This window comes from Myxocyprinus asiaticus, chromosome 25 (genome assembly GCF_019703515.2).
Source record: "Myxocyprinus asiaticus isolate MX2 ecotype Aquarium Trade chromosome 25, UBuf_Myxa_2, whole genome shotgun sequence".
Taxonomy (NCBI): Eukaryota; Metazoa; Chordata; class Actinopteri; order Cypriniformes; family Catostomidae; genus Myxocyprinus; species Myxocyprinus asiaticus.
In genome coordinates, this window is record NC_059368.1 from 25521441 (window position 1) to 25548934 (window position 27494).

Consider the following 27494-nt stretch of genomic DNA (forward strand, 5'->3'; position numbering starts at 1 on the left):
GATTTTGGATAATTTCTCTAACATATTTATCTTCTGGTCTGTAAGAGTTCAGAATGTTTTGAATTCATTTATGTATCTTTGTGTTTGTCTAGGATGTGTGTGTAAGTCTTAGTGAGGATGCAAACAAGGAGCAGAGGTGTGCACTGTTAATGCAACATAGTCATGAGAGTCTGGACTTTCTGCAGAAGCAGATAGAGGGTGATTGTCAAGCCCCAGGTGCTCTAAAGGTAAAGAGTACAGAACACACACACATATCTCAAGGCAACACCACCATATTTCCTGTCCGTCTTCATATCAGAGCATTACCATTAGTCACCTTGCAATTTTCAATTTCATTTGACTCATATTTTTAAAGGGATATCACTTTGACCTCATGTTCTTCCAACCCATATTTCTTTCTTTCTTCCATGGAACACAAAATAATATTTGAGGCAAAATGTTAGGAGCTGACTGCCTCAGTCACCTTTTACTTTCTTTGTGTGAAAAAAAAAAAAAGTCCCAAAAGAGTAAATGGCAGCTGAGACTTTCTGTGTTCCACAGAGCAAAATGAGTCTCATATGGGTTTGGAACTATACAAGGATGAGGAAGTAATGACAGGATATTCATTTTTAAGTAATGGTTACATTAACTGCCTTGGTGGGTTCTCTGTAGGCCTTGCTTCAAGCTGTAGAACAAGAGGGCAGAGACCTGCTGGAGGTTGAGAAACTAACTGATGCCCTACTGAAATCCTGCACTCCAGAAGGTCAGACCTCTCTTTCCCAGGACATTCAGACTCTGTTTGGAAATACATCAGTCCTGAAGAAGACCCTGGAAGATGAGGCGACTTGGGGAGGGAACTCTGAGCCACTTAAAAGCATTGTACAGTGGAATGAGGTACAGCAGTCTGAACTATCCCCAGAGGATCTCACTTCAGTTCATGTTAGTAATATGTTTAAAAACTAACAAGTTTAGCAGGTTAATCTTCAACTTTGCCAACAGACATTTTCAGTTAAGATGTATAATGTCAAATAATTAAGGTAATTGCAATGTAGTAAATATTATAATAATTATGACTGTCTTCGTAGGAATGAAAGAGCAAGTGTGTGCAAAGCTTATGTAAAAAAAAAAAAAAAAAAGACAAAACAATGTTAACTTGCAAGATTATAAGGGTGTGTTCTTTAATGTATGCATTAAAATTCAGGGCTTGGTAAACATTAGATTTCTATTGTTTTGAACAAAAGTCACACCTTTTGAAACACAGAACTACCTACAGTGGGATACTGTAACTTAATAATTTATTGTTTTTTATAAAATGTATATTATTTTTTTATAAGCAGTAAAGACAAGGGTGGAGCTTATCATTTTTGTATGTAGGTGCAAGTGAGAAAGATGAGGATAGAACGTTCTAGAAATTGAAGCCTATGTCAAACAGCTGCAAAGAAGGAATCTGTGGAGCATAGTCAGAAATAGCTCATGACATATTTACTTAATTAGCTAAAATTAGTTTTGTTCCATTATATCATTATTTATGGCACCCATTAAAGCTCCGCTATAGGGTAAAGACTTATTGAAGCTTTATTCAGTTTGAAGAGGAAACACTGTCTATATTCCTTGACAGACATGCACTTGGTTTTCTCTTTCTGGGTCTGGCTCTGAGATTTGCGGGTTGAAGTCACGGAGTACACACTCAGTCCACATCATTTACCACCATGGAAGGAGCACGGAATCACTCTTCTAAGTTCTAGCTAAAGCCTGCTCTGCTTCTAAATGGAGTACCCATTCTGTGCTGCATGTAGGGCCATTAGTGTTGAATGCCACCTCACTGCTTTAAGTACTTGTTTTTTTTTACTCGTTTTGCTGTGTAGCACACCACTTTACCTAGGCACTTTTCTGGTGTCAGAACTGCATTATTTGCTTTATTCTGCTCTGTTCTGGTTGATGGTCTCTCGGAACAGAAAACTGAGTTTTAGTAAGAGCCTTTTTGGAAGCTTTGGCCCAGAGTAGTGTTATTATCATTAATTAAAACTAAAACAAAAACTAAATTAAAACATAACTGAAATAAAAGTAAAAACTGAAACTGAACTCAAATAAAATAAAAATGACCACATATTAATTACAGTTTTAGACACCATATATTTTAAAATTTGAAACTCTTATAATCCGCCTTCATAGACCTTATTCACACTAGTGCCATTTTTTATTTTTAATGGGAATGACAACGAGGCTGTGAGGGATAGACTTACTATCTCTTCAATGGCATGCAAGGTACAAACCTGTAAAAAAAAAAAACCTCCTAGGTCACTTCTGATTTTCCACAACTCATGTTGTCTAGAGTTTTTTTGTCTACTGAATATTCTCAAAGATATTATTTCAATATTTTGTCCGCGGAACTATCCAGAAACATTTTAAACTACAATACAGCCCATTGAAGAGACTGTAAGTCTATCCCTCACAGCCTCATTGTCATTCCCATTAAAAATCAAAGGTAGCGCTGCTGTGAATAAAGTCTATTGAACATAAAAAGGTCATTATATGGCAATGACACTAGATGACGCTGAGAAATGTAGCACAGTTAAACATATTTAAATGATATTAGTTGTTATATCCCTATTGTCTGGGTCTTTCTTTTCGGTGGATTCATCTTGGCAACCATAAAATATTCAAAAGGAAAAAAAAAAAACCACCTGAAAAATTAAAACTAAACAAAAACTTACAGTCAAAGAGTGAAAACTAAAATAAAAAATAAACTAATTAGGATTGGACGAATTGAAAATAAAATAGAGAAAAAAAAAATGTAAGAAATTTTAAACTATAATAACCCTGGCACAGTGGGCATTGCTTGTGCCCACAACATAATGGGCATTTGTTTTCAGAGATGCAGGTTTGAGTCCATCCTGTGTCATGTTCAGCTTTTTTTTAAATAAATTAAAGGTAGAAAAGGTCCATAATTGTATTTTTATTTTTTTTATGTGTGGTGCTCAGTTGATTCAGACACTTCAAAGATTATGTAATTTCTTTTTTATGAACACTTAAGACTGCAGGAATCATTGTGTATTGCTGAAAAAATCATTCAATTTTATTATTGTTAATATTGGGTCATAGAGGACATGTTTGCTTGTTTTGCAGGTGGCCACTGACAGAACAGTGAATGACATGGATCATAAGATCATAGCTAGTAAGAAAAAAATAGGAACACCAGATGTATCATGTTCAACTGGCTCAACAGATGTTGAGAATCTCCCACCAGCCCAAGAGACAGATAAGCAGCAGTCTATGTATGGATCTGTAGAGAGGGATGAAACTGGACCTGCAATAAGAGAAGACCACAGACCAAAGCCTGTCTTAACCATAGTACTGGACTCTGAAATAACTAAACTCAGCCAGAACCCAGTGGCACAAGGCATTTCAGTTTCAGTTGTTCATGGTGAGACCACAGTGAGATCAGAGAGATCAGGATTGGAACATTTGGAAGCCAAGCACTGTGTTGTTGCAGCTGTAGATGAAAAAAGTTATTATGATGAACCACCTCCAAAGAAGATCACCACTATTATTTTGGATTCTCATCTTTCCACATCAGATGCACAGTTGGATAAGAACAACCACACTGACAATGTTGATCCTACTCAGAGAGACTTTGCTCTTGAGCTTGATTTTAGGCCTAAATCGGAGAAGGACTCATTAACTCCATTGGACTCGGCTTGCTTTGATCCTATGGTTTCACACCCAGGGAATGATGATGGAAGTCCTGGAACAGCAAAGAAAGTATTTACCATAACTTTGGATGTTGATTCACCTACATTACAGTCAGACAGGTACTGGCCACTGCAGATGACACAATGCCCCCCTGATGGACTCTGCCCACACGGGTGAATTCTCTTATTCAGAAGTCAAGTATCGACAGAGAAGCTCTTCTGGCACTGGAAAAACTGAAGGCCGAGACTCTGAAAGAGGCCTTTTAGAAGGAGATATTGTGAAAACAAGAATATCTGGATCAGATGAGAATAATATTGAATCTCAGGAAAACTTATGTGAAATTCCACATGTGGGATTGGTACAGCCAGGACAGAAGGAAGCTACACTTTTGCAGCCACTGAAAACCTCTGAGGTCATGGAGATTGACATTGTAAAAGGTGAAAAAGTGGAACCGCATCGGCTTGTAGAAGAACAACATACAGTTATAACTGCAGACTTATCGAGCCAAATGGATGTCGACACTGGAAAAGATGTTGATTTGTTTTCTTTGGTTCTCCAATGTGATGTTACAATGGTGAAGAGTCACCAGTATGGGGTCACCAGTGACAAAAACACAAATGCAACAGACAAAGAGCTCTCAAACGTGGAAGACAACACACAAATGCTTCCAAATGTTATTAAAAATAAGAAAAAGATCAAGAAGCCAATTGGCATAGAAGCAACAAACAATGTTAGTTGTAGAAAGTTAAAGACTCCAAGTTCCAAACATACAAACACAACTGAATCAGAGTGCCCTCAAACATCTGAGACAAGCCTGGTGGACATCACAGATATATCACGCACTGTGTCTTCAGACACTGCATTGTCACTGGATACAGAATACAGTCTACCAGGAGCTATGGACACCATGAACAAAGATACCACAAGTCTCCTTCAATTAGAGATTAAGGATGAGCATTCAGAGATAGTTGGCATCTCTCACATGGGAGCTGCCCATACCAATGCCACAGATCCTCCAGATGGAGTCTTAAAAGCAATAGAGTCTATGCAATCCATACATCCAGAGACCTCAAAATCAATGCCAACAGATGCTTCAACATTTGTGAGAGCTGTGTGTGAACTGAATACAGAATGCACACCACTGGGAGCTACGGGCACAATGCAGAATCCTAATTTGTATCTCCTACAAACGGAGACTGAAAATAGACATTCTGAGGCAATCACCATCTCTCAGTCTCTCACTGACAGTACTGCAGACGATGTGGTCTTAACAGCAGAGGAATCTGTGAAGTCAAAACATACAGAGATCTCTGAATCAGTGTCAACAGATGCTTCACCTTTAGTGAGCGCTGAGTGTACAACACAAAATCCTTTCACTGTCCCATCAGAGACACAATTCAGAAGCTACACTGAAGCACAGAGGACAGACAGTTTGAAGAGCAGTTTTCTTTTACAGGTAGAATTTATTTTATAATTTATAATAATAAATAACTGAAATGAATGCACTAATTTACTTAATGTATGACATGACATCACTTTCTAAGCACTTGAAGAGCACAGTCAGGTGGTCACGTTCAGTACCCATCTGGCTGATAAACTGTTAGGTTTGACCCAGAGGCCATATTTCCACTCAAAGCTTCAAGCTGCTTTTCAAGTTTTGTTTTCAAACATTAAGATAATTCATTCAAACGCTGCTTTTGTTTAACTTTTGTTTAAAGCCATTTTTAATATGTTCTGTGTTGTTTTAAAATCTTTCATTTTGCGTCATTAGAAGTTTGTTTAAAGAAGAAATGTATTAAAATCAGAAAATGAGAAAATCACTTTAATAGCTGTATTGAAAAGGAGGCCAATTTCTCCCTTTAGAATGTGCAAAGTGCTTTCAGAAATAATCAAAAAATAACCCTCTGAAATAACTCTCCACATCTGAGTATGCTTTAATTATTCCCACCTGTACAAAAGACTGAAATTCAATGTTCAAACCATAATGTGCACCAGTAACATTTTAGCAGTTTGTTGAAAACTTCCACCTAAAACTGTGGGCAAGTAAGGCATGTAAGGCAAAGTGTTGGTCCTTAAAGGAATAGTTCACCCAAAAATGTTCTCATCATTTACTCACCATCATGGTATCCCAGATGTGTATGACTTTCTTCTGCTGAACACAAACAAAGATTTTTAGAAGAATATTTCATCTCTGAAGTTCCATATAGTGCAAATGAATGGTGACCAAAATTCTGAAGCTCCAAAAAGCACATAAAGGCATCATAAAAGTACTCCATCAGACTCCAGTGGTTAAATCCATGTCTTCTGAAGACAAAAATGTAACTTAACTATAAATCTTGACATCAACAGTCTCCTTGGTGATAATGATTTCAAGCTCGATTACACTTCCTAGTGCCATCTAGCGTTCTGTGCATGGATCAAGCACTAGGAAGTGTAATCAAGCTTAAGAATCATGATCATGACTGCAATGGCAAAATGCAAAGTGAAAAAGAAGTTACATTTTGGTCTTTTCTCACCCAAAACTGATCCGTTTGCTTCAGGAGACATGGATTAAACCACTGGAATACCGTTATGCTGTCTTTGTGCATTTTGTAGCTCCAAAGATTTGGTCACCATTCACTTGCATTGAATGGACCGAAATAGCTCAGATATTCCTCTAAAAATCTTTGTTTGTGTTCTGCAGAAGAAAGAAAGTCATACACATCTAGCATGGCATGAGGGTGAGTGAATTATTTGAGAATTTTCATTTTTATTCCTTTATTATTACTTTTCCTCTCCATTAGAACTATTCCTATAATACTAACCTGCCTCTGACTTAGTAATGCATTTTATGTTAAATGGTTATTGTTAACCATGAAATATGCTTCTTGATAATTACATCATAATATGATTTCATGAAGGCATGAGTTACTGAGATTTTTGCAGTTTGATTTTTCAAATTGTTTTACTTTGAATATTACTGATTCATCTGATTTATCAGATTCACTACTATTAGCATTTTCAGGCATACTACTAGATATCCCCTAAACTAAAAACTATCCCTAAACTATATTCAGTGCTGTATTGTAGCACTTAAAATAATCAATCATATCTTAATGAAACTGAATTTTCTAATCTCAGAAATGTATTTAGCGCTATATTGAACATAGACACTATCATCAAGCACTACGAGAACACACAGAACAATGTATAATATGTTGGACTTATTGCACAGCAGCATTCAAACAATTTATAAGTTTAGATTTTTTTTTTTCATATAGAAATTATGCAATGTTGTTTCAATGAGTAGGATGTTGGCTTCCTGATGCCAGCTACACTATGTTGGCAGTAGTTCCTCAACACTGCTTTTGTTGAGTGTGTTGATGCCTCAGGGAACACCACGCCTTCTAGAGTGAAGACTCGGTTCCCAACGGGGCAGCATTCCATTTTCTTTTTCCTGAAACTGTGACTAACGGAGTCGAGAGCAGAGCTGTGTTTTCTCTTTTAAAAGAACAGGTGAAAGCTGTGGCATGGTGAACTTTTGTGCTGAAATATGAATCAGAACTTTTGCCTTTTTTGTAGTCTGAAGAAATGCACAGAGCCAATTCAGATCGATCCGACAGATACAAATCATCCCAAAACAGACAATCAAGAGCAGACGGTGAGGATAAAACGAAGCATGCGGAGCTGTCTACTGAGACACATGTGTGGGCCACTTTAGTGGACACTGTCACTATAGTTCAGCCACTCAGGGAAACCAGTCATGTTTCTGAGGTATGTAAAGTATGTGAACATATTGTGTGGATTTTGTTTTGAAATTGCTCAAGGTACAACTAAAACAACTGGAGCCACTGCAGTAGAATTAACATTTGGGCATTAAGTAGAAAAATAGCAATACGGAAACATTCAGTATCCTTACTTTTTGCATTAAGTGTTTGTTAGCAACCAAGACTTATTTTTGCCCTCATATGGAAGAAAACTTATGAACTCACTGTTATCAGATAATACAGCCAGTCTTTGATCTATCTTTGACTTGATGGTTGTATATCCCTCTTGGGCTTTTTGGGGAAATTGCACAGGAAGGAGGTCATTGGGATTTCCTGTGCTCTGTGCTGTGTTTTACTGTAGTTGTATAATTTTTCTGTCTGTCTGTGTTTAAAATTCTCACTGGAGTTAAACTTGCATTCAAATTTGTATACTTCTTATAGGAAAGTAGGTCAAGGGAGGATTCCTGGTGTCTCATCTCATTACTTACAGAGTCAGAGGCCAGTCTGGCATGGACTGTCCTGCGTGTATTCAGATGCAGGTTCCGGCCAGCCCAACTGAGCATTACACACATGACTCATCAGCTGGAAGAAGCAGAGGTACAGTACATTTCCTCATTACTTTGGCTTCTCCAAAACCTCTAAACAGCAGTGTACACTGAAAAGATGTGATAAGTCATCAAGAAACCTCTCAAGACATCTCTTTCTTGAGTACTTGACTGACAGTTGTTAATGCACTGCAATCAACTCTTTCTAAAAAAATCTTAAACTTTAATCTTTAATATTGTTGTTAATCAGTGTATGAATCAGTCTGTGCTGTGGCCTAGTGGTTTAACACACATTCTCGGACATCTTGAGCCATGGCACTCATGCGAGTGATTTGAGGTTGAATCTGGCTTCAATCTTGCAGATGAAACTTTCACAACCAACTACAACCATTTAAATTTAGATTAACAACCTTATAACATTATATAATGCAGTCAGATATTTAAGGCATGCTATTAATGAAGAATTTTTAATTAAAGTTTTACTGAGATGTAGTATCCCTCTGGGTTTCGCAGATATGCAGGCAGTGTGTATTGGAGCATATAGCCAGGCTGCCTCAGCATGGAGCTGGCGGGGGGCGCTCTACAGAGCCCGAGCAGAGGATGGAGGGGAGATTGAACGCACTACTGCTGGATACCTCTACCATGGCACAGTTTAAAAAAGCACAACTCCAGCAGGTTACACAATACCACCAGCAAAAACAGGCCCTCACAGATACACTCCACACCCTGGAGGCAGAGCTCACTACACTGAGACTGTGAGTATCATTGACAGTACATTGCATGTGAATTTATCTTCAACTTAAAAGATGAACTTCAATTCTGTTAATTATGTACTTTAATAATCAAATGGGAATATAATCATATGTAATAGGATGAATATCCTGAAACACTGTAAAATGTACAGTGAAAAAGTAATTATCTTAAGATTTCAATAAAACACATTGACAGACTGTAAAAAATTTAGTACACTTAAAATCTCAAATGTTGTCTAATTTGGAATGGTTAGTCATAGTTATTCATCTGATTAACTTAAACTTCCAGTTACCACAAAAGTTTAGACACTTGACTGAATTTATGTTATATCATCGTCTTAAAAACATTTAAATAAAGGCTTATTCTGAAATTCTTTAAATTCGTATAGTAGGCAAATATAAATTTTACCGACATACAGATTGAATTCCTGAACAAAACTAAAATGTGAATTAAATAGTAGGCTCAGTCTGAGCATGTAGTGAAGGAAAAGCAGCCAACAAGTAACCAGTATACATGGGAACTCTTTCAATACTGGTTAAAAAACACTCCAAGGAGCTACTGTCAAGAAAATTAAATATAAGATAGTTTTTATTTTATTTTTTTCCTGAATTTTTGTCATGTACTTTTTTCCTCTTTTATAGTTTTGATGACTTTTTGATGACTCTATTATTCTAAAGTGTGAAAAATAGAAATAAAATAACCACAATTTTCTCTTAATTTTGAAGAGATTGTATTGAAAGCAGCACCCTGCAAGCAGAAAAACTGAGTGCGTTCTTGAAAACCATGCAGAAGAAAAGAGGCATGCTTGAGGAGCTCCTACAGACATGCTGCCAGATATCAGCCCATCTGAGTGCAGCAGAGGGACCTGTGGCCTGCCTCGAACCTATAAGATCCTTGCAGGAGAAATGGCTGACTCTTGAAGGTGCTGCTTCAAGGAGTCTGTGGCACGCTTGCATTTGCACAGCAGAAGTTTCCGCACTGCTACAAGAGGCCAGTGAGTTGCAGAGTGAACTGGAGCTTCTGGAGAAGTCTCAATGCGAGATCAACTGTCAAAATATGTTACAGCAAGCTGTTGAAACTGCAGACCTGATAGTGTTAAGGGAGCGTTACCTGTACCTTCTTGAGCTCTGTCAGGCTCTTTCCTCAAGTCCACTTGGGAAGAAGGAGCTCACGGATGTGGAGGACACCATCAAGGATCTTAATTCTCAACTTGCTCTGGTTCAGGAGAAGCTCAATTCTTACACTTCAAATGACAATGATAGTTCACCGATCATAAAGATTGTAAGAAACTACTTCACATGGGCTAAACAAACAGAGAGCAAAGTTAGTAGGAGGAGGAGGTTGTCTCTGTTTCCCGAAGAGGCAAGTCACCAGGTAAACCTCATGAAGAAACTGCAATTGGAAATATCTCGAAAGAAGTCTCAGTTGGCCTCTGTTTTGAAAGAGCTAAGGCAGGAAGCTACAGCACTCAGCGAGGGAGATTCCATAGCCATGTCACCCACTCTCAATTCCTTAGAAAATTTGTACATTTTGATTACAGTGAACACTGACTGTGCTGTTGAAGAAATGAACCGAATGTTGCATATGAGAGAACATTTTTGGAAACAGATCACTGACAGCAGCTCTTGGTTGACCTCAGTTTTGGAGAAAGAGTCTAATAAATCTATGGCTTCTGAACTTGCAACTACCATCCCAGAATTGAGGGTCCAGATTCAGATATGCACAGAGGCTTTAAAGGAAGCTGAGAGGCAAGCGAATAACCTACAGATTTTGATAGATGAAACTAAGAGCATGAATTACGGTCTGAGTGTACCTCAAAACTTTCAGCTTGTTGACAGGCTTACAGCTTTACAAGAAGAAGTGTCTAGAGTTGTGAACCATAATTGGGCCTCTCACTGGGTGCTGGAAGAGCTTCTTCATGCTCAGCAGTCTTCTGCTGAGGAACTGAATGTTATTCAGAAGAGCTTACGACAGATGAGTGCTGACATCATAAGACAAAAGTATCCTGTAACAAGGGAATGTCTATTTGCTATTGAACCTCATAAGCAAATGCTGTTGGAGCACCTGTGTAAAGTGAAGGAAATGCCACAATTTCCAGAACCTCAGAGGAACGAGATTCTTCATGCTATACTAGACTTACAGAGAAGAATACATCTACTTGACCAGCAAGCCAAAAAGCAGGAAGTGTACCTCGATATAAGGCAGCGTATGAAGAACTTCAGAGAGGCAGTGAAGAAGAGCTTGCCGCAGATCGTAGACTCAAGTGTAGGTGCTGACGCAAGGCTAAGCTTCTGTCAGGCTCTCCTGGTGGAGCTTCCATTGATGAAAATGGCATGTCAAGAGGCCACTGACCACCTGGAGGCCATTTCAGAAGATCTCTATCCATCCCAGCTGACAGCGGAACGGCAAAAGATCCACTGGACCTTTGAGCAGTTAGCCTCTTGGGAGCTCACAGTCAGTAATGAGGCTAAAGTCCTGGAGTCCACACTGGTCGAGGATCTCAGCAGTCCCACAGATCTCAGTGCGCTTGGAAGCCTCTTCAACAGTATCAGACAAGAGCTGAAAGAGACCATCTACTTGGAGCCGGAGAATCAGGCCATGGATGCAGAGCTGCGGAAGCACTGGACACTGATCAGGACTGTGGATTCTGTGCTACGAATGTTAGCAAGCTGTAGGAAAGGAGCTGAGGCTGAAGCCTACAAGAAAACCATTGATCTTGGCCAGAGAACACTTAATGATTGCCATTTGAACATGGTAAGCTCCTTGATATCCATGGCACAGGTTAAATTCACAAACAATGTGTCTACCCTGCAAACACTTTGTGTAATATGACAAAATTTGAACACTTCTGTTATAATCAACAGTGAATTTTCAACAGCAGTGTAGATATCTTTATTTGGAGCAGTCCAGTTTTGATGTGTTGCACCACTTGCTTGCAGTGTAGAAACAGTATTAAACAAAGATGTTTAATATACTGTGACTACATTTTGGAATACATGGATTTCTTTAAAGCTAGTTCACCTAAAAATGAAAATTCTGTCATGATTTACTCACCCTCATCTTGTTCCAAACATGTATGATATTCTGTCTTATGCGGGACGCAATAGGAGGTGCTTCATTTCAGATCCCCTTGCGTCTTTGCAATGCATAGTGCTCACTTTAAAGCTTAAAAAGAAGTAAAGTGGTCCATGCAGTTTGTGTATCATATTCCAAGTCTTCTGAAGGCATTGTTTTTTAAAAAAAACAACCCAGAATTGAAGTCATTTTTCTTTATTTTTTTTGCAATTTCTAATAATTTGAGTTTGGTTGTCCAGGACAAGCTGATCCAAGCTCAGGAGGTGCTGAAGCATTACCACTGGACCATTCGGGGTGCAAGGAGTTTCTTCCAGCAGATTGATTCCAATCTGATGATGCCCTCTGTCTGCTTCAAAGACTGCAAAGAGGAACAGCATCATATTCAACAGACTTCCACCAGTCTGGTTGAGGGTTTCCAGGCCCACTTGGCTGAAGTTGGGACTCGCATACCCCAGCATACATGCCTTTCTGTTCCTCAAACTGAGCAGCTTCATATCCAGGTTTTGAGTCACCTTTTAGTACAAGATGCCAAATTAGAAGCTCAGGCTCAGCTCAGACTGGAGGCCTTACATAGGTAGGTCTTATTCCAAGTCTACTCTGTAAAGCTAATGATAGATTGTTGTTTTTATCAAACCTAGGTAACCTTTACCTATGATTTAGAGTGATGCTTTCAGAATGCTCTCTAATTACTGTTGTACCCCTTTAGTTTGACATTTTCATATAAAAAAACAAACAAACAAAAAACAAACATATATAATTGTTTTTGCATGTAAACTCTAGACTGTTGAAATTGAAAAATCATTTTAAGCATTTAAGCAATCAAGCATATTTCTCAAAAAGCTTTTCAAAAGCATGCCATATGGCACAGTACTTAGAAACATTTATCCTCAGAAAACATACACAGGAACGAACAATTCTTCTGAATGGAATACATCTATTTGGTTAAATGAAATGTACCAGTTGTATTTAACTGATTATAATGGTTCATTTTTTTTCTGCCCCAATTTAGGTGCATGCAAAACCAAATTGTGCACAGGAGCCACCATGAAGAAATGAGTCTACTACTCAAAAACATTGATTCTCAAATCTCAAAATGCTTCAGTCAAAAACTGACTCATTTAGAAGCCTGCCAAGACCAGCAGCTGAAAGTACAGGTGTGTTGATATTTAACTTCATTAACTTCATAGTCATTGTGTGGAAGAATTAACTTTAATTTTTGTTTATCATGCATGTTGTTTCGGATAGCAATTTAAATGTGCTGTGGTCATATCCTTGGAGCTCTAATAAAAACCTTTTTAAAAACAGTTTTGGGGCCAAATGAGATGCAATATAACCAAAACCTTGAGGGAAAATAGCTTGAATATAAAAAGCCCTTCTGACTTTTAAAACCCATTTTTTGGGGGGTGTATGAAGGGGTTCTTGTGTGTAGATACAGTATGTGCAGTACATGGCCAAAAGTGTGTGGACACCCCACTTCTAATTAACAAGTTTGGTTACTCCATTAATTCCAGTGAAGACAAACCAGAATGCTACCCCATACTAGTATTGTTTTGTTCGTGAATGAATCTGTCTTTTTGAACAAATCTTTTAAGTTAACGAATCGTTATTGTTCACCTTCATACATTGATTAATATTTCTCATTCACTGACGTCTTTCCTTTTCGAAGCCAGTGAGCTCTAGTTTGAAGTGCGAGACTGCTTTGGTGGCTTATCATGCCAGTAAAGACTGACTATAGCATGAGCCAATAGCATTTGAGTGCGGGCTGTGAAAGAGCATATCAATGGTTTCACCAGCTGAACGAATATTCCCTTCAAAGAACCCCTCTTTTGAGTCTGAATGAGATGAGACATCTTGTAAATGAACGAACTCAATGTACTGCTAAACTTGTTTGTGAACGAAATGAACAACTCACTCAGTCATCTCATTTGCGAATGAGGATCTGCTGAACGACTGAATGAGAGGAGGCATGTCATTCATTCAGTTTGGCATGTCAGTCAGTCAATCGCATTCAACAATGAGAAGGGGGTGAAATGCACTAAGACAAGTTTATAGTTATGTCCAAAACATAATCCCCAATTTATGAATGAATAAAAAAGACTGAAGATCATACAATTCAAATGACATGAATTACGAATGAAAACGAGTGCTTTGATGCACAGTGCAAGACATTGTTTGACTTTTTCTGTCTTGGTAAAAGTTAAGCTCAGCATTTGACAAAATATGGAAAATAAGACCTGCCATTTATGGTGAAAATGGTTCTTGTGTTTAAACTCTAATTTTAAAGGGTCTTGCTGTTGAATGCTGAATGACTGCTTTTTGTTCAATGCAATTACTTATTTGGCACCATCTACAGGCGCAAAGGCAAAACTTGCAGAAATGGTCAATTAACGAATCCATTAATGAATCAATCTTTTTGGTGAATGGAATCAAAAGAATTGAGTCACTGAAATGAATCAAAATCACCACCACTACCCTATACAATGCCATTCTTGTGCATAGTATGCTTCCAACTTTGTGGCAACAAGGAAGAGCCCCTTAATATTCCATCATGACGATGCCCAGCTGCTCTTAAGCGATGTCCAAAAATAAATGGTTTACTGCATCTGGTGTGGAAGAACTTGACTGGCCTGCACAAAGCTTAGACTTGAACCCGATTGTACATCTTTGGGGTGAATTGGAACACCAACTGTGAGCCAGGTCCCTTCGCCCAACATCAGTGCCTGACCTCACTGATGCTCTTGTGTCTGTTTGGGAGCAAATCCCTCCAACCATGTTACATACAGTATAGTTCCTAAAAGAGTGGAAGCTGTTATTGCAGCAAAGAGGGAATTGATGGCTATGGTTTTGAAATGAAATGTTCATCAAGCACATATGGTGTCCACAAACGTTTGGCCACATAGTGGATTTGTAATGCAACTTTTTATTTTATTTTATCTTGTGTAGCAATGAAGACAGTATACAGTATGCCAAATTACAGTTAAATTCTCTTCATCTGCAGGTGCTCCAGGCCGAGCTGAAGAACCTTGCTAAAAGGCTGGAGGAGTTGAGAGAAAGCTGCTCTGATCAGTGTTGCGATGCACCTGCTGACCTGATGCTGGGACATCTGTGGAGGTCTTTGGTAGTGCTGCAGTGCAAAGTGGAATCACACAAAGCCAGCGCATCTCATAAAGAAGTCGAGTGGAGGGACATTATCACACGTGTTAGTAGTTTCGAGATCTTGATGTTTATTTCTCATGTTTTTTTTTACAGGTGATGTGTATAATTGCTGCACCACAAATGACACCATGAGTTAACCTACTGTATATACATTAAGCTAGGAGAAAATATGTTCACATTGTAAAAGTTGAACACTTCACCTTTAAAGGGGTCATGACAAGAGGAATCAAATTTCCCTTGGTCTTTTGACCTATAAGAGGTCATTGTACTATAAAAAAAAAATACTGTAAGTTTCAGAACTCAAAACTTCCTCCTCACTGCAAAAAGAGCATTTGTTGAAACCAAGCTGCCAAAACGACTTGTTCTCTACTTCCCCCACATTGTGATGTCACACTGTGGTATAAAGTACATTTGCATCTGACCACCTCCATAACAACACATCAATGCCTACTTTATCTTATCACTTCCATAGCCCTGCCCAGAAGTGGTGAGCAGTGAGATGACAAGGAGAGAGCAGGGCTGCGTTTCCTAAAAGCATTGTAAGCCCATTGAGCGCCAGTGGTCTCTACGATCATCTTAAGCTTGTGATGCTTTTGGGAAAAATAGCCCAGGTCAGTCAAGAGCAGAGAGCCAATCATAACACTGGGTGTTTACTGTCAAGTCCTAAAGGAAAAGCAGCATCAAAGCCGAGCGTTTCTGACAGAGGGTCAGAATGGGTGTGAAAAATGATCATGTTTTTCAAATATAAGACTGTTTTTAGTGTCAAAACTTATTTTTAAATATTCATTTACTTACACTATATACTTATAATATAAGTGAACCTCATGGACCATTAAAATTATTTAAAAAAAGGCATCTCATGACCCCTTTAATATTTAATGTCCTTGCAAATTTGTAATTAAGTAAAACGTTGTTTTGAACTGCATGTTTCGTTTGTATCCATGTTGGGGTGTGCTGTGCAGCTTAATAAATCAAAGGAAGCTCTTGACAGACTACAGAATGATCTTCCTTCATCTATGATGACGGGTTCACTGGAGGAGCTTCAGGGTGTCCTGAACCACACGGAGCACCTTCAGGATGGGACTGAGCAGGAACATCACACCCTGGCCTCTCTACAACACCATGTAGCACGATTGCTTGGGGTCTCAAATCTGCAGCAACTGAAAGAGTCTCCTCAAATCTGTCAGGACTTGCAGTCTCTTCAGGGACATTGCAGAAGGTATGGCTTATAAATGCCTGGGTAGTTAAAGCATAACATATCCATGTAGTAAAATAATAATCATTTTTCTTACATATTTTTTCTTTTTTTCCAGTAAAATAATCGAAACATCTTAAAACAAAATATATTTACTTGAGAAACAAATTGACATAAGAGATGAAGACTTTTTTCAGAGAAATCTAATAACATTTGTGCGGATTATGCGTAAAAAAAGAAAAAAACTATTTGCAAATGGGAAAGAGGAAAAAGAGGTTACATTTTTCTTACCCCATTGGCCCAATAGTTTTTTATTGTTTTAAGCAAAAATCCCAACTATCCCATGTCATTTTGCTTCTCAAGTAAATTTATCTCTGGTTCATATATTGTTACTGGAAAACAAGCCAAAAATACTGATTAAAAATAATTTTTGCAGTGCATTTAATCAAGATTTTAAGTTAAAATATAAATGAATGTAAAAGAGAAAATGAACATTTTAGGTGATGTTACAGGTCACCAAGTTCATGTTTTTGACTTGACTAGTTTTATCAATTTTAAGTGCTTTTAAGTGACTTTTTTTAAAGTACAAATATCTTATGTCTACCAGTTAATATAAGGTCATAAAAGCTGCATACATAATAACTGTAATAAAAAAAAATAATAGAAATTAGCCTGTCATCAATTTCCCAAAAGTATTGCACATCAGCTACCCACAAGCAAATTTGTACATGTCAAATTTTGTTGAAAACAATCAGAATTAAAATTGACTTGTTTCTTCGTGCATAGTCTCAGAGATGAGAGCAACAACATCCGCCGGGAGGCCCTTTTTGAGATCCAGGAGTTGGGTCGTGTGCAGGAGGAGATGGGTGACATACAGCAGAGTGTTCTTTCTCTTTTGACGTCTGAGTCAGCTTCTGAAAACTTACAAGTTGGTTCTTTACAGCCTGTTTTTGACTATGGAGACTGTCCATCTCTTCAGTTTTTGATGTTGATATTGTAATTATGTTGTATCACACTGTAGGAGGTTAAATTGGAGTTGATCTCACAGAAGGCTCGACTGCAGGATGTCATGAACAGAGTACAGAAGAGATGGAGCTGTGTGCCCTCAGAAATTCAGACCTTACAGGATGAGCTCACACTCTCCCTGCTGGAGGCTAAAGAAAATGTATTTACTCTTTGTAATTAAATACTGCAGTTATTTAATACTCTTTACATGGTTATTATAGTTTAGAATTTTCAGTTTAGAGTTCTATTAGTTCTATTTTATTTCCCGTTTGTCCATTCAATTTAGTAGAGTTAGTTTTCAGTCTATGACTTAGTTTTAGTTTATTTTTTTTCAGTGATCTTTAGTTTCAGTTTAAATAGATTTTGTAAAATGTTTAGTATTTTAGGGCTACAAAAGTTAATGTGTTAACAAAAATGGTTTCATTTAGTTTTCATTAACAGTAACACTGCATTTTTTTTAAATTAAGTACGTTATGCAGTAATATCCACCAAGAATTCCAATGTCTTTTACAGCACATGAAAGCAATGTGCTTGTGAGCTCTTTAAATATAAAATAAAGTTAATACAGTTCTGTTTGTTTCAGTTTGATAGAGTTGTGGAGAGGAGTGGTCCTCTTCATAAAATGACTGAGCAGTTGGGAGAGGTGACTGTGGGGCTGAATTGTGTGCAGGCCCTGCTGCTGCAAATGAGCCCTAATTTCTTTGATGCTGAACGAGCACAGAAGGTACATGCTCTTGGAGTCTTGATTGTTCAGTCAAAGAAATATGTCTTTTCACAAAGTTTTAGTGGACAAAGAACTCTGGAAAACACTGGTAGTGAAAATGAGATGTGACCTAGAACCTTAAGACAGTACAACATATTGAATACTGTAATTTTACTCCTCACAGCCTTTAAAAAAAAAAAATATATATATATATATATATATATATATATATATATATATATATATATATATATATATATATATATTTATGTCAAATGAAAAATGGCAAATTAAATGTGTGTGTGCAGCATATCTGGGATGAGCTGGATCAGTGGCACACTCGTATAGCTGAGCTGGAGGCTGACATGCAGGAGCTAGCTGAGGAACAGCCGGAGAGAGCACACATCCTAATTGACCTGCTCACAGAACCACTACAGCTCTACCAGACCACAGCCAAGCAGGCCGAGCACAGGACCGCCCTCATCAGCAAAGTCAGTGAGATGCAGAGCATAATCCTTGTTTCACAATGTAAAAAAACACACATAAAAAAAAAAAAAAAAAAGCTTAAATCATTGAGGTGTTTTACTGGTTTTTAGAGAGGATTTGGGCACTTAGAGACCAGCTGGCTGACCAGTTAAACCAACTAAACACCAGCTTTGTGGGGCTTGGGTAGCTCAGCAAGAAAAGATGCTGACTACCACACCTTGAGTCGCAAGTTCGAATGCAGGGCGTGCTGAGTGACTCCAGACAGGCTCCCTAAGCAACCAATTGGCCTGGTTGCTAGGGTGGGTAGAGTCACATGGGGTAACCTCCTCTTGGTCGCTGTAATGTGGTTCTCGCTCTCGGTGGGTTGCGTGGTGAGTTGTACATGGATGCCGCGGAGAATAGCGTGGGCCTCCACACGAGCTAGGTCTACGCAGTAATGCGCTCAACAAGCCACGAGATAAGATGCGCGGATTGACGGTCTCAGATGTGGAGGCAACTGAGATTCATTCTCCGCCACCTGGATTGAGGCGAGTCACTACGCCACCACGAGGAGTTAGAGCACATTGGGAATTGGGCATTCTAAATTGGGGATAAAAATGGGAGAAACTCCCCCCCCCCTACATCAGCTTTGCCAGGCTGGGAGACCAACTTATACCAGCTACTGTTTTGATTGTGTACAGCTCAGAAATACAGTATTTCAGGCTAAAATGAACATTGTTCTTCCATCAGATCCCCGCCTGTCTGCAGGAGTATGATGGCTTACTCAGTAGCTCCACCTGCTGGATGAGAGAGGCCCAGTTCTGGCTGGTTGCCCCTAGAACCTACACCACTGCGAAATGCCTCCATGGCCACGCCAACTCCCTCAAGGTAAGGTCTAAAGTCAATGCCTCACACTAAAGCTGTTCACAATTCATAAGGGGAAGTACAATATGTAACTTTAAATAGAAGAAGACTATACTTAAATACCTTATTGCTGAGTAATTGCTGTCTAGTTTAGCTAATGGATCCCTTTAAGAGGCCACTTGTCATTGTGTTTTAATTGACATCATGTTTCTGTATGCCTCTTTGTTGGTGTGTGTAGATGATGCTGGATGAATTGGAGGGATACAGAGCAGCCCTGGAGGCCTTCATGCCTGTCCTTAAAGAGCTCACTCCAGTGTGTGACACCACTTCTCAAGAGCAGCTTCTCTACCTGGCTATCCAAAAAAAATATCACACAAATGCAGCAAAGTGTTCTGGACCCTCTGTCACACCTTCAGCACCTAGCAGATGTAAGCAATTAAAAAATTAAAGAAATATTAATATTTAATGTTTTTACATCTGGAGTTACATATTCCCTTTTACAGTTACGGGATTTGCAGTGTATACGTAATTTGGAGGATTACATAACATGGTCATGGACAAATATCAGGGAATTTTAAAATTGTGATTTTCTCCAGGCCTGGAGAAGGAAATGGAATGGAGATGGAAACTTCTATAGTGAATGGACTTTTTTTTCCTAGTTATGCTCTAAAATATAAAAAAAAACAAAGTTATTATTGTTATTGATTTTATTATTATTATTGTTTTATTATTATTATTATTATTATTAACCCTGGGTTTAGCTAATCCTGGGTTATCTTGTTATATGTTGCACACTTCATACTTTGTCCTGGGTTAGTAATTCACATTATAATTTTGGTGCCACAAAAGGCCATAATCCAAGATTACTGTAAAAGTGGTGTTAAATGTAGTTTAACCCAGGGTTGAAAATGGCCTTGACCTGGGATTAAATGTTATGTTAACTCAGGGATTAGTGTAATGTGAAAAGCCTCAAGGTATTCTCTCTTGTTCTAGAATTTGAATCAGAATTCATTTATAATTCTTGTGTAGGAGATGGATGCCATTGAAGCAGAGGTGAAGATGATGGAGAAGAATTTGACGAAGATCAGAACAATCCTTTCCACGACTGACACACAGAACATCTCTCCTGAGGAACATCTCCAGAACAGACAGGTACATTACATCTTGGAAATTCTCAGACTGCATATATATATATATATATATATATATATATATATATATATATATATATATATATATATATATATATATATATATGCCTTATCAGATGTTTTCTCTCTCTGTCCTCAATGGTAGGTCATCCTGGACAATATCCAGTCCATGAAGATGACCATTGATGAGATTGAGAGCTGTAGGCCAGGCTTGGGACTTCCTGCAGGAGCAGAGCAAACTCTCACAGCCTTCCATCGGGCTCAAGAGCTCCTGCGACCCATCCAGGAGCTACAGCAGCTCAGTGTGGAGCAGAGCACAGTGCTGAGGGTGAGTCAATTTACTAGTGTGCTTGTGTTTCGTTAAAGTCAGAACCTTACTGTTTATTGGGATGGAGGCATAATGTTTGTATGTATATGTAAGGGAAAGTGTATTACACCTGTAACTGGTCACCATTTCCATGTTTTCACTATTTTAATTACCTTTTAGCTTTTTTTACAGATGACTTTGAATAGTTCTACAGTGTGATTAATAAAGTATGAATATACCATGTAGTTAAAATGAGCTGATTAAAAGTGAATATATAGCAATTAGGTGAATTATATCATGTCACACCTAAGGACACTGCTGACACTGTTTGAAATTGCAGGCAACTTCCCAGTTCCTAGAATTAATTTGAATTAATTTAAAGTGAATACATTTTAGGTATGAGCTATATTCAAATTAATGGGGGCCTTCAGAGATATGCAGTTGTTGGTTTGGTTTTGTTTGGCTTTTTATTTTGTGTTTTGTCATGTTATGTTATTTTGTTTTCTTGATGTGTTTTTTTTTTTTGTCTTGTTTTGTGTTGTTTGTGTTTTGTTTTTCCTCCCAATTTGGAATGCCCAATTCCAATTCCAAATGTGCTTTTAAGTCCTCATGGTTGTGTAGTGATTTGCCGGGTGGCAGAGGACGAATCCCAGTTGCATCCACGTCTGAGACCATCAACCCGCGCATCTTATCACGTGGCTTGTTGAGCGTGTTGCATTGCCACGGAGACATAGCGCGTGTGGAGGCTTCTCGCCATCCACCGCGGCAATCACGCTCAACTCACCACGCACCCCACCGAGAATGAACCACATTATAGTGACCACATGGGGACCACATGGGGAGTTTACCCCATGTGACTCTACCCTCCCTAGCAACCGGGCCAATTTGGTTGGTTAGGAGACCTGGCTGGAGTTACTCAGCATGCCCTGGGATTCGAACTAGCGAGCTAGTGAACTCCAGTGGTGGTAGCCAGCGTATTTTACCACTGAGCTACCCAGGCCCCCTTGTTTTTGTGTTTTTAAGTTTTAACAAATTTTATAAGGAACACAAAATCAGTTCTAAATGACTTCGATATATATATATTACCAATATCAAAAAAAGACATTTAAAGACTAATGTTTAAGATGACCTTTGCACCTGGTTAGAACATAATATTGGTCCATCTTATGAAAATGCAATAAATCTGTTGTGTTTTTAGTGTCCATGACCAGTGTGTGAACTCTCTTCCTCTCTTTCATGTCTGTGAGAATGAGAGGAGGATAGCATCTCTGCACTTGAAAGCCAACTCTGAGAGGGGGATGTGTGGGCACCTTGAGTTTTCAAGAAATTAAATGCTTTAAAACCTCAATATGGTGTGACAGTAAATCATTACTGCCATGGCTGTATTGGCAGTGGTGGTAGTATCCAGTTAAGGTGGTCTTATGACATTTCTCATGATCTTTACATACGACAAGACGTAGACAGATTCTGCAGAGTTTTTTCTGCTCCAGTTGTGAGGGGATATCTGGGGAATTCCACAGAATGGATTTAATCATGGTATAATTCATTAAACTGAGTTTATTGGTAACTAAAAACATAATCAAATTAATCACCATACATATTTAACATTACAGACATTCCAGTGCTGTGGAAATCTGAGTGTTTTTATTATTTTTGTTTTTGTTTTTTGCAGAGATCTGCACACAAAGATTCCACATGGTGCTGGAGATAAGATCTTGTTACCATGACTTTGATTTGTCCCAGGCTTATCACTTGATGGTACTGAGTGTGTCATATTTCTTTTTAGGCATCTATAGGTCTGCCAGCTGAGATTACCTTGCCTTCTGGCCAGACCATGGGAGTCACCTTGCCAGATCTTTACACTGGAGATATGATGGTATGTCCTAGCCTCAACTTTAATCAGCTCAAGTAAAAATACACCTCAAAACATGCCCACACTAGTTCAGAAAGCCAAATATATTCACATCATCAGTTCTGTTTTAGTCAAGCCTTAAGATCTTAAGGAATATTATGTCCTCACATGTCCTTGGAACTGTTAATCAGGTGTCCATGGATGGACCTTACAGTGAGGAAGAGGATGAAGGCAGTCAGTCTTCATCCTCAGGAACTCTCACATGCAGTGTTCCAGAGGTAAAGCAGACCAACTTTTCTTCTAGGTTTTCATTTGTTCCTTGAAAGAGAGTGTTTTCCTATACATTCTGGGACTCTCTGCAGTGGTTTATTTTTCCTTTCACTACGTTCTATTTTCTCTATCTCTTAACCAGGACCCAGATGAGACAATAATAGAGGATGTCGAAACTGACACTGCTTCTGCTGTAATAGAGCATGTCACTGAGGTATATGCTGACCACAATATAAGTATTTTTTTCTTCCATACAGTACATACCAAGTTTCCTGTTAGTTAATGCATATGTAAGGTTCTATCATTTTTATTCAATTTTTATATTTCTCATATTGTTGTATTTGTCTCTTTAGGAATTGTCCCCCAAAGATGTTCAGAAGATGGATGTAGCTGCAATCAAGTATGCACCAGTATTAAATGAAGCTGATCCAGGAAGTTGTTTTGCGGAGCCTCAACTCCCTGAAATATCTAACACAGGGAGTAAATCAGTTACTGAAGAGACTACCTGTCTACCTGCAGCAACACACCAACACTCTGAAGAGTTTATAAATGAAAAATGCCTCATATCTGCAACAGCAAATGAAGATGTTGTTTTAAAAGCGGAGCAAAAGACCAAGTGCCCTGTAACAAAGTTGACTGAAGCAGTACCCATGAAGCCTGGAATAGACACAAAAAACTCTAAAACTAGTGATGCCAGTGAAACAACCAAGGAGTCTAATTTTGTAGATGAGAACACAGTATCTTTAACCATAGAAAGAGATACAGTTGATCAAGTAAACTCCCCAATCTATAAAGAAGACTCAACCCCACAAACACTTGACAGAGAGGCAGTAGAAGTTACTGATGATGACCAATCCCAACCTGCAGGCAGTATAGCTGATCCAGGGAAAATATCCATAGACATAACAACCAAATCTGTGCCAGAGCCGGATACAACAGTGGTAATTTTTTTTTTTTGTAAAGTTTAACTATCATTTTATTTCCAAGAAAAGTCTATTTAACTCCCTTACCACAATAAGTTCCGCATTACCCAATATAGACAGGTAATGGATCACTAACTAATACCCTCCCTACCATCTTTAGGAGATGCAGTGTAAGATGAAGGAACAGAGAGAACTGATCGAGTTCATGGCTTGTCATAGCAGCAGCATAGATCTGGAACATTTCCAGTCTCAGGAAAATACATGGTAAGGAGCTGCCCCCACACTAAATAAAATTTAAAAAAAATCTTAATATATTTATGAAAACCCTTTGCCTAGATGACACCTCTGCACACTGTGGTTATGCTTTTAACCAAATTAATGAGCTACCCACCTTGGGATGCTGTTGAAACAGTGTTGGATTTCCCATTTAAGTTGGCCACTTGATGCCTTTACTTCACTATCTGGTTCAACTCATCCATTTAAAAAATAATATAAAATAAATAATAAACATTCAGATTTTGTACAGACATTTATACATAGGCACAACTTGTATTGGTCTACAAAACTGATTTTAAGCATACAAGCATAAGTGTTTTGGTCAAAAGTTTAAGATCTTAAGAAACATAAATTGTGTCTGATAGTTAAAGATCTTTTAAAGTGAGTTAGATCCATGAAGTGCCACATTTCTCAATTACTAAATGTTATATAACCAAAATGGAGAGAGGTGCATTCATTCAATATCACGTTTGACATGACGAAGCTTTCAATGGTCTTTTGCAGGTCCAGCAGTGCAAATGTCAGTGATCCAGGGCAGTCCGAAGAGGAGAGTGTGACCCAGATTCTCACCAAATTAAAGAAATCACCAGAGGCACTGGAATCATGTCAGGATCGAAATGCGTCAGAGGTCAGTTTCAGCCTAGCAAAAATACTTATTAAAACTAACCAACTACCCACCATGTAAGTGAATGTATATGTGTGCATTTTGTGACATGTTTGTTACCTCTGACATTCACTGGAGCCCCAAGTGAGAGTCTGATTCTGAACACTTAATTACTGTTTCTCACATTTAATTGACACAAAACAATCTAAGAAAGAAAGAAACATTTAACCTGCCCTCTAAATTATGTGTCTACCATACTGGTTATAATTTGAAAAAAAGAAAAAAAATATAAGGTTGAGTTTTTTATTTTTTTTTATTTTTTATACACTGTAAAAGGAGTAGTACACCCCAAAATGAAAATTCTCTTATTATGAACTCTCCGTCATGCCATCACAGGTGTACCGGTATATCACTTTCTTTCTTCTGCAGAACACAAAAAAAGATTTTTAGAAGAATATCTCAGCTCTGTAGATCCATCCAATGCAAGTGTATGGTGATCAGAACTTTGAAGCTCCAAAAAGCTTATAAATGCAGAATAAAAGTAATCCATAAAACTCAAGTGATTTAATCCATGTCTTCTGAAGTGATCTAATCATTTTGGGTGAGAACAGACCAAAATATAACTCCTTTTTCACTATAAATCTTGACATCAGCAGTCTCCTGGGTGATCATGATTTCAAGCTTGATTACACTTCCTAGCACCATCTAGCGCACTGTGCATGCATAAAGCACTAGGTGTTGTAATAAAACTTGAAATCATGATTGTGCCTTGAGACTGCAATGGTCTGTTCTCACCCAAAACCAATTAGATCATTTTAAGAAGACATGGATTAAACCACTGAAGTCGTATGGATTACTTTTATGCTGCCTTTGTGTTTTTTGGAGCTTCAAAGTTTTGGTCACCATTCACTTGCATTGTACTGTATGGACCTACAGAGCTGAGATATTCTTCTAAAAAACATTCCTTGTGTTTTGCAGAAGAAAGTAAGTCATACACATCTGGGATGGCATGAGGGTGAGTAAATGATGAGAGAACATTCATTTTAAATGAACTTTTCCTTTCAGTCCATAGTCCACAGTTTACGGAACATATTTCACAGAGAAATTTATGAGAATGATTCTGCCTTTCTAAGTCATTTTATTTCCTGCTTACTCAGACTAGAGAGCATCTGTTGGAGATTTCTCTGTCTGTGTTAAAAGCCAGGGAAACTCAGACGAGTGACTCAACCAAACTCATCAAGGACTTCGTCTGCATGAAGGTATTTAATTCATTTGGTTTTGCAAAAAGCTTAAACTTTATGGCAAACATGCTTGCTTGCGCAAATGTTTTTCATTTTTATTAAACAAGTACACTTTCTCCCATTGTCATTACTGGATAACACATTGACATGCCTCACTGTGCAGGTCATGATACAGAACCGAATTTTACTGTCTTTTTTGACTATGGACAGGCAAATAATATGTATGCTGTTTTCTTAATTGTGTGATTATTGCATCTGTTTTGCTCCTGAATTTCCCCCTAGTGAATTTCTGATTAAAAAAGTCTTCTCTATCTGTTTATCTTGGGAAAGCCACTTTGAAACTAGCTTGACAAGCTATTCATGATTTACATTCAAACTAGAGACAAGCTACTGTTTTGAACATGTAGTTAGCTACACTTCAATCTGCTAACAAAAAATACTACTTTAAAGCTACTTAAGGAGGCAATATCCTTTCAAATAAACTATTAAGGTAATAATAAATAGCCTTTTAAATTATACATAAATAGCTATATTTGATTATATAATTTATAATGTAATCAAGCTATATTTTTCTGTCATAAAAGCAATAAGGGGTTTTAAATGAATAAATCTTAGGGTGACAACTTTGGTTGACAGCATAAACTCAAAAGAATACATTTGCCCTCAGTATATACATCCTAACTCATACTGTAAATTAGTCAAACAGTAATAAACAGCCTAGACTAAAATTGTTGTGCAGGCACAAAGTAAAAACTGAAGAACCCATAATATATGTATTATATATATTCTGTAATATAACATAGTCATATAATTGGTGAATCATTTTTGATTCACTAAAATCTGTCTGTCTACTATCTATCTGTTTAATCGATTCTGACATGCTAATTTAAGTGTGTGTTCTGTAAGAGCCTGCAGGGTGGCACGTGGACCTTGGCACATGAACGACGGAGATCTTTGGGGCAAAATAATATTGAGCAACAGGGATGTTCTGAAGCTCTTCTGAAGGGTTTAATGGGTCTCCTTGAGCTGGGCTCTGAACGGCTGCAACGCTGTCAGGATGCACACCCACACAACTGCAGCCAGCTGCACAGCCTGCTCAGAGGACACAAGGTAAACAGCTGAACTGTGTGTTGCAAGAGAGGATTAGTTACATCTGGTGACATGAACGTTTCCGTACAGTGTTGTACAACATATAAACAGCTGTAAAAATGATTTACATTTGTTTCCAACTGCATTATTATTATTTTTTCTTTAGAAAAAAAAAAAAATAAATAAAAATAAAATCAATCATAAAGAATAATTTCCTAAGTCCTTTCTAAGTTTTTTAACCTCTATGTGACTCTTTTAATATTTTGACTTGACTGGTAACAGAGATTCTTCAGAGGTTTGGGGCAGAACTTTGCAATGGTTAAGCTGCTGTCCAAAAAGCTGCCAGAGGGGGCTACGCAGGGCCTGGCAGAGGTGGAGCAGTTAATATCAGCACTACAGGATCAAGCACAGAGTCATGGGGTCCAAATGCAGCACAATTTGCAGGTACAGCGCAGTTAGCCTTTCTCAGGTTTACGTAGATGTCAATTACATCTTTTTCATTTATAAAACATTCTCCTTTGCTGAGCACTCTCTCCAGATCAAGGAAAATGTCAAGGTCTAATTATTATTATTTATTTTTTTTTATTGAATATTTATGGAGC

General features: G+C 38.1%; 1 protein-coding gene across 1 annotated transcript in view; it reads left to right on the plus strand.

Annotated features, from left to right (window-relative positions):
• Positions 1 to 27494, plus strand: part of LOC127415985 (nesprin-2-like) — a 119787-nt gene that overhangs the window by 35711 nt on the left and 56582 nt on the right. The window contains 30 exon segments of the mRNA XM_051655070.1: positions 93 to 227; positions 652 to 873; positions 3106 to 3721; positions 3864 to 5128; positions 7234 to 7425; positions 7860 to 8015; positions 8477 to 8718; positions 9442 to 11470; positions 12031 to 12365; positions 12801 to 12945; positions 14790 to 14990; positions 15910 to 16166; positions 16929 to 17070; positions 17164 to 17307; positions 17731 to 17871; positions 18159 to 18341; positions 19066 to 19203; positions 19418 to 19540; positions 19542 to 19607; positions 20209 to 20331; positions 20476 to 20658; positions 22424 to 22506; positions 22671 to 22767; positions 22902 to 22973; positions 23113 to 23700; positions 23843 to 23946; positions 24463 to 24586; positions 25720 to 25821; positions 26710 to 26913; positions 27175 to 27336. Coding sequence (XP_051511030.1) covers positions 93 to 227; positions 652 to 873; positions 3106 to 3721; positions 3864 to 5128; positions 7234 to 7425; positions 7860 to 8015; positions 8477 to 8718; positions 9442 to 11470; positions 12031 to 12365; positions 12801 to 12945; positions 14790 to 14990; positions 15910 to 16166; positions 16929 to 17070; positions 17164 to 17307; positions 17731 to 17871; positions 18159 to 18341; positions 19066 to 19203; positions 19418 to 19540; positions 19542 to 19607; positions 20209 to 20331; positions 20476 to 20658; positions 22424 to 22506; positions 22671 to 22767; positions 22902 to 22973; positions 23113 to 23700; positions 23843 to 23946; positions 24463 to 24586; positions 25720 to 25821; positions 26710 to 26913; positions 27175 to 27336 — 8574 coding nt within the window.